This window comes from Mesocricetus auratus, unplaced genomic scaffold (assembly GCF_017639785.1).
Source record: "Mesocricetus auratus isolate SY011 unplaced genomic scaffold, BCM_Maur_2.0 Super-Scaffold_100676, whole genome shotgun sequence".
Taxonomy (NCBI): domain Eukaryota; kingdom Metazoa; phylum Chordata; class Mammalia; order Rodentia; family Cricetidae; genus Mesocricetus; species Mesocricetus auratus.
The window spans coordinates 40,709,944-40,716,963 of NW_024429266.1; the positions used below are offsets into that span (position 1 = coordinate 40,709,944).

Below are 7,020 nucleotides of genomic sequence, written 5' to 3' on the forward strand. Positions count from 1 at the left end.
TTTTCTTTAAAAAACCAGTCAGCGAGGAGAAAAGGGAGGGCCTACACTGCATATGGAGCCTGTGTGATGCTACCTGCCCACCTCGCAGAGTGCAAGCGGGCGACGAGGAAGGTCGGGCCACAGCTCGAGCAGAGCTCTAGGAGCTCAGCACTTACCGCTCTCCACCTTAAATTTCTCGTGCCGCCCCTTCAGGCCGTCGATCTCGGACTGCTGGTCAGCCAGGAACTTCTCGAGTTTGTTCTGGGTCGACTTAGGCAGCTTGTTGAGCTCCGGGCGCTCCAGCACTTGCTGCAACACCGCCGCCATGTCGGCCGGGGTCGTGGCCGCGGCGGCCGAAGGAGAAACGAAGGAGCTGGGCGAAGCGCGAAACCCAGAAGCCTGAGGCGTTCCGTCTGCAGCGTCGCTCGCCGGCTCCCTGGCGCCTGCCCGCCGGAGACTCCCGCGGCGGGACCCTGGGAAACAGAGTCCCGTGTTAGACGCAGCACGGGCCGCGCCACTGCACCCGCTATGCGCGCGCAGCCGCCGGAAGCTATGCACGCTGGGAATGCGAGTTCACGGCGGGCCTCCGACCTAACTTTTGGTTTCGCCTGCTGCCAGACCCAAAGGCTCCTGGGAAATGTAGTCTTTCTCAGTCGCTTCCGCGAGCTTCGTTTCCCCGCTTCCCACCCCCCGCCCCTCCCCCGCTCCCGTTCCTTCTTTCTCCCCGCCCCCGGCTCTCCTAGTTCGGCTGTGGCGAGCGTCCGCGCGGTGGCGCTATATACGCGTTCAGCCACCATCGTCCTTCCCCCGAGGAGCAAGGCGACCTTACCGTCAAAACCTCGGGACGCCATGGGTACTCCTCGGTGGCCGCTTCTAGAAACCGAGCCGCTAGAGGGTCGCGGCAGGGCGGATCGACAGGCTCCGGGCTGCCGCCACGCTCTCAATGGTGCCCGAAGTGGGCGGGGTGCAGGCCACACTTGCTTTGGGAGAAGAGCTGCGGAGATGGGTGCCGGACGGCTTGCGTCATCAGGCTGCGCCCGTCGGTGCCCTAGTTTGGAGCGGGAAGTGGAGCGTCCAGAGTCGCTTTCTGATGAGTTCATTGGCTGTGGCCGCCGGACCTGAGTGGCATCTGACCCTGGAAGGCAGCTCCTTGTGCTCTCCTCCGAGTTCTCTTGCTGACAGAAGGTTCGGGGGATTTACTGGCCACGTGTGCACAGTCTGCGAACAAGTGAGTCGGCCTGCGAGTGTGAGTGCACCCGGGCACCAACAGCTTCCTCTCCAGAGGGAGCAAGGAAAGGATAGAGTGTAGGGAACATATGGCCAGTCACCCTGGTGCACACTGAAGCCCAGTTCTGAGAAGTTTAGCTCATGTCAAACCCCGTACAAACGTGCTTTTGGGACTTGGAGGTACTGATCAACGCGAATTTAAGTAGTAAGCCAGTTAGTATTTTAGACAAAAAGAAGTCAGGAAAAGTTTGAATATAGTTTTAGGTATTAAAGATGACATTGCAGAAAAAAATGTCTGATGTTGATGTTTTTATACGAAAATGTTTTAAAACAATTGCCACAATATCATCTTGCTCCAAAGATGTTTGTTTCCAGATCATGTTTCAGCACTTTCAGTATGTACTTTGTTTCATGCCTGGTTACTTTTCTGGAAGAATTTACTGACTTTTGATTGAAAATAAGAGCTAGTGCATGCCCGTGACCTCAGCAACTGGGAGTAAGAGGCAAGAGGGTGGTAATTCCAGTAGAGCCTGGGTTAGTAGTCAGACCCTGTTTTCAATGGAGGAGGTGGGAGGGATCAAGTTAGTACGGATATTATACTAGTTTCCATTCACAAACTGAAGGAGAGAACAGGAGCTGACCTTTGCAATGATTTGATTGAAGGACAGTATATGTTGTCGGCGTAAGCAAAACAGACTGTCAGAGTTTAAATCTCGCCTAACACACACACACACACACACACACACACCAGTTTTGTCATTTGGAGGAGTCATTTAACATTTCCTTCTTTTTGATTTCTTTATGTATAAAACGGAGATGACAGTAGTACCTGTGTCGTGGTGTTATGTGTTAAATGTCAATGCATGTAAAGTACCTAGAATAATGCCCGGTGTAGAATGGAAGCGATGTAGTCAGTTATCATTGTTGTACTACTGTTTACTTAAGTGGCTGTCTCATGTCAGCAGTCATTGTTAGCTTTTGTGCCTTCCCGCTGAGTGCAATTTCTAGAATGTAATAATTGTGTAATATACATTGTGTAAAGAAACTTGTATTTTTCTGCCCCTTAATGAACTAATGAACTAACCAGAAATTCATTAATCTCTCATAATTTAGAAATGAGAACATGGAAATTCACCAATAAATTAACAAAGGAGGAGTAGATCTAAAATAAGAACTTAGATGTGTTGACTATGGAATGGTTTCATTATTTCCTTATCCCAAGAATGAGAAATAGCTTTGATTTCTCATGTTAATTGGTAATTGTGATTTTTGTTTTTGTTGTTTTGGTTTCTTTCTGTGTGTTTTTGTTTGTTTGTTTCTGAGGTAGGGTTTCACTATTTAGATCCGATTAGCCTGGAACTCACTATATAGCCTTGACTGACATCTACCTCCTGGCATCAAAGCTGCCTGAGCTGCTGGAGTGCTGGAGTTCTAGGCATGCTGTCCCCTGTCTGTCTGAGAGTCTGTCCTTCCTTTCTTTTTAAAAAGTACTTTTTGCTATTATTTTCATTTGCAGTGCATATCTGTGTGGGTATACTCCATGTGTGCAGACTCCAGAAGAGGGAATCAGTTTTCCTGGAGCTCTAGGCATGCTGTCCCCTGTCTGGCTGGGAGTCTGTCCTTCCTTTCTTTTTAAAAAGTACTTTGTGTTATCATTTTCATTTGCAGTGCATATCTGTGTGGGTATGCTCCATGTGTGCAGACTCCAGAAAAGGGAATCAGTTTTCCTGGAGCTCCAGGCATTTGCGCACCACTGGACTTGGGTGCCAGACATTGAACTCAAGCCCTGTGGGAAAGCAGCAAGCTCTCTTTCAAGCTCTGAGCCATCTCTCCAGCCCTCAGGGAGTTGTTTCTTACAGCACATGTGCCCAGATTTCCAAAGCTACATTTCAGTTGTACAAAAAAGAATGCCCGGTTTCATAAATAATCACCATAAGACATAGGGAATTATCAGGATTGTACCACTTTTCCCCTCTAATACCCACCTGCCTATGCTAAAACGTCAAAAATTACGTTTTTTTCCCCAAAAGGCAAACTTTATTTCTTATAATTTAGGCTATTGAATTGGCTGTCAATAATGGGAAGAACCTACATTGTAGAAGAGACTGTTGGCCAGTATATTTCAAGCATCAATCTCCAGGGAAAACCTTTTGTCTCTGGTCTTTTGATAGGACAGGTATGTATGTGTCTGTTAATCTGCATATTGATGAAAACAAATTACACATTAAGTTAAATTAAGTATGCCATTTAATAGTAAATTCAGAGTTGTATATGGAAGGGACATACATCTGAAGAAGGTAACCCAAACATCTAAAAGGGAGGAACCCCTGGCTGAAGTTGGAATAAGTAGGATCACATTCCCTTTGGTACTGTGAAAGTGACTTACAATGTTCAAAGGTCAAAATGTAACTCTTCACTGGCCAGATTATTCACATTTGGCTCTTTTTGAGTTTTGGACTAAATACATAGATAGCTTAGTTGGTACAAAATAAAGCCTAAAGTTTCAACCCCAGCGTTCCTGGTGGTTGTCAGCATGGTCACAGTGAGAATTAGTTCATTCTAAGTTCATGGGCTCTTATCCAAATTGAAAATAAGGACTCACCAATTTGCAAATGTGGCAAGGAACAAACCAAAAATGCAGATTCACTGCAGGCCACGTGAATGAGAGTACATAGTGTCCGAATTGTTGTTTGTGGCTTAGATTTATGGGGTTCAAAAGAAGTAGGTGCTGGTTCTAAGGATATAGTTTGAGAGGTTGTCTGTTTTGATTGCTAGGTTACATACAATCTGATGCTTATTTTCCCTAATGTACATGTGCTGCCCTCACCTGATTTAACTCAATTTAAGTTCACTCATTGGCATAGGATTTTTCCCTAAAAGTTCACTTGACAGTTTGTTTAACTGTGCATGCACCTGTAACCATTTTAAGCTGGCTAGACATTGCTATTCTTCTTACCAGATATGTTGGGAATACACTTGAATAGAAACTGCCTAATTGTGATTGTGACCGAGGACAGGGAAGTCTGTACTGTTCCTTTGAGATGGAAGTAATGTGTAGCCCGATGCAGGTAGAGGCCTCAGGGTGAGGTTGCTAGGAGAGGGGTGTTTGCCCATGGTTCCGGCAGGTGAAGGACTAGGCTACCAAATATATTACAAGAGGGGCAGGCAAGCGATGACCCAAGTGAAATAGGATCCCAGGCTAACCTACCTCCTATGCTTGCCTGACTCACTCAGCACCTCTTCAACCATGCATTTTGCTGTGGAGCCCAAACTGGCCTTGATCGTACCATTCTCAGTATAGATGTGAACCACTACATCCAGATCTATACTGTCCTTATTTCTTCGCTTGCTGCATTCTTTCTCTTCCCTTTGATTCCAGAGCTCACTTTTGTCCACTTCTGTCTTCTCAAGATTGCCTTTACTACTCTAAATGTCAGTTTCTCTTTCTTTTCAAAGTCCAACATCTTACGAGGGAAGCAACACCTCTATGTCAGGCATGGTTGTTCATGCTGTAGTCCTGGTACTTGGAAGGCAGAAGCAGAAGGATCAGTCTTGGCCACATAGTGAGTTTGAGGCCAGCCTCGGCTATGTAAAACAGGGTTCCAAAATAATGAGAGAAGAGATGGGGAGGACCTTAAAAAAAAGATAGATATTTTTCATTTTATTTTCATGATTTTTTCAGTGTGTGTTGCGTATATATACACACGCATATGTGTGTTGAGATGTCCAAGGAACCCAATGGAGTTGGAGTCCTAAAGCTGGAGTTGTAGGCTGTTGTGAATTACCAGGTGTGGTTTCTGGGAACTGAACCTGGTCTTCTGCAAGAGAATACTTACTCTTGACCATTGAGCCATCTCTCCAGCCCTAAGAAACATGGCCTTTAATCAAGCCATACAACACTCATGTATACATTTGGAAGTGATTTTCTGTAATTAGTACAATCATGCTAATGATCTCTAGGGAGTTTTAGGTAATATTTGGAGGTAACACCATTCTAACTACATTATATACCTCATTAGCTAACTTAGGAACCATGCTGTATCGAACTGAGATCTCTTCCAGTCCATAAATTTATTTGTAATCTTTCACTTTTGATTGCCATTTAACTACTGTTAAAAATGAAGAACCTGGAGTTTGAAACCACTTTGAATTTTGTTCCAAATCCCCTCCATTGTTCTCTTGATGCATCTATGTAAGTTTATTTATTTATTTACCTTTAAATATTATGGCAATCCAAATAAAGTAAACAAGGTCATTGTCATTTTCCAAATGAGATTTTATACTTGCTAAACATGCAATCCGTTTAAATCACAGAGAAAATAAATAATTGGTGTATTGACTAAGCATATTATATTTTAGGTATGTTAGTTCACTTGCACATTCAACAGTAACAACAAAAAAATCTGTTCAACATTTTGTATAGCCCTAACCGGCCTATAAATCTTTGTAGTCCAGGATGACTTTGAACTCATGGTTCTCCTGTTTCTACTTCCTGAGTGTGCTGGATTCCATATGTATGCCATCATTGCCGTCATGCCTGGTTTATGTGGCACTGGTGATTGAAACCCAGAGTCTTTTGCATACTAGGAAGTTGCTGTACCAACTGAGCTACAACCACAGTTCCAGAATCATTTTATTTTTATTTATTTATTTATTTGAGACAGGTTTCTCTGTGTAATAGTGCTGGTTGTCCTGGGACTTGCTTAGTAGACCAGGCTGGCCTTGAACTCAGAGATCCACCGTCCTCTGCCGCCTGAGTGCTGGGATTAAAGGTGTGTGCCGCTGCCACCCGCCGCCACCACCACCTGGCCCAGAATCATTTTTAAAGACCACTCTGTGATTTATATTGAGGATGTCCTAGTAAATCATAATAAGCTGATATCATGTACATTAAAGAATAACAGCATATGAGACATACTGTAAAACCGTTCATTAAAATCAGTTCCCATGAGTATAGCTTCCGTAATAATATGAGTCTGAACAGTTTCAATTGCTGAAGTGCTGTTTTGCATGAGATATCTATTTCTTCAGATATAACTGTAATAAGCTTTTACAATTTGTTTTTAAAGTGTTCTTCACAAAAGGATTATGTGATTCTTGCCACTAGAACACCACCCAAAGAGGAACAGAATGAGAACCTCAAGCATCCCAAAGCTAAGTTGGATACTTTGGATGAAGAATGGGCCACAGAACATGCCAGCCAGGTAAAACTGACTCTCCATATAGGAGACAGGGTTTCTCTGTATTGTTTTGGAGCCTGTTGTGGAACTCGCTCTGTAGACCAGGCTGGCATTGAATTCACAGAGATCCGCTTGCCTCTGCCTCCCAAGTGCTGGGATTAAAGGTGTGTGCCACCAACGCCCGGCTTGGTGTTTTTATTTAATTGATAAACAACAGAAAATAAAATGCTTCCCAGGTTACCAGACTGGAATTTTACAATATTCTTTCTTAAATGCATGCCAATGGTTGAATGCAAAAGAGTTTTACAGAATGCTGTGACATGAATGACTCTTAGGACTTTGTTAATTGAGCAAGTCCAAGAACACATTCAGTAAGGGCAGGACAATGTGAATAAGTGACACAAAGACACAATACTAGGTAAATAACAAGCAGTTGGGCAGTTGAGTATAATTGAACACAAAGTGTGTAGGAAAATGTATTTAAATACAAGGCTTGTTATGGGCGGCTTTGGAATATAATTCTTTTTTTAATTTAATTTAATTTAATTTAATTTATTTATTTATTTTTTTGGAATATAATTCTAAGAAGTACACTTGGTAACAAAAGCCTAGCCATAGAGGCAGGGAGAGTCAT

At 43.7% G+C, this 7,020-nt stretch overlaps 2 protein-coding genes across 3 annotated transcripts in view; one reads left to right on the forward strand and one right to left on the reverse strand.

Moving 5' to 3' along the window:
- The window catches only part of Tpr (translocated promoter region, nuclear basket protein), a 56,533-nt gene extending 55,571 nt beyond the window's left edge, over window positions 1-962 (reverse strand). The window contains exons 1-2 of the mRNA XM_005073474.4: window positions 809-962; window positions 156-452 (exon numbers count right to left, since the gene is read on the reverse strand). Coding sequence (XP_005073531.1) covers window positions 156-452; window positions 809-830 — 319 coding nt within the window. The 5' untranslated portion in view covers window positions 831-962. The remainder of the gene's footprint in view (window positions 1-155; window positions 453-808) is intronic.
- Window positions 963-1,057: 95 nt separating this feature from the next.
- Window positions 1,058-7,020, forward strand: part of Odr4 (odr-4 GPCR localization factor homolog) — a 28,036-nt gene continuing 22,073 nt past the window's right edge. Inside the window, exons 1-3 of one of the 2 annotated variants that reach the window (XM_005073471.4) lie at window positions 1,058-1,207; window positions 3,262-3,382; window positions 6,276-6,410. In XM_005073471.4, coding sequence (XP_005073528.1) covers window positions 3,284-3,382; window positions 6,276-6,410 — 234 coding nt within the window. In that variant the 5' untranslated portion in view covers window positions 1,058-1,207; window positions 3,262-3,283. Of the gene's footprint in view, window positions 1,208-3,261; window positions 3,383-6,275; window positions 6,411-7,020 lie in introns of those variants that run through there. The other variant, XM_013115867.3, reaches the window with a different exon arrangement.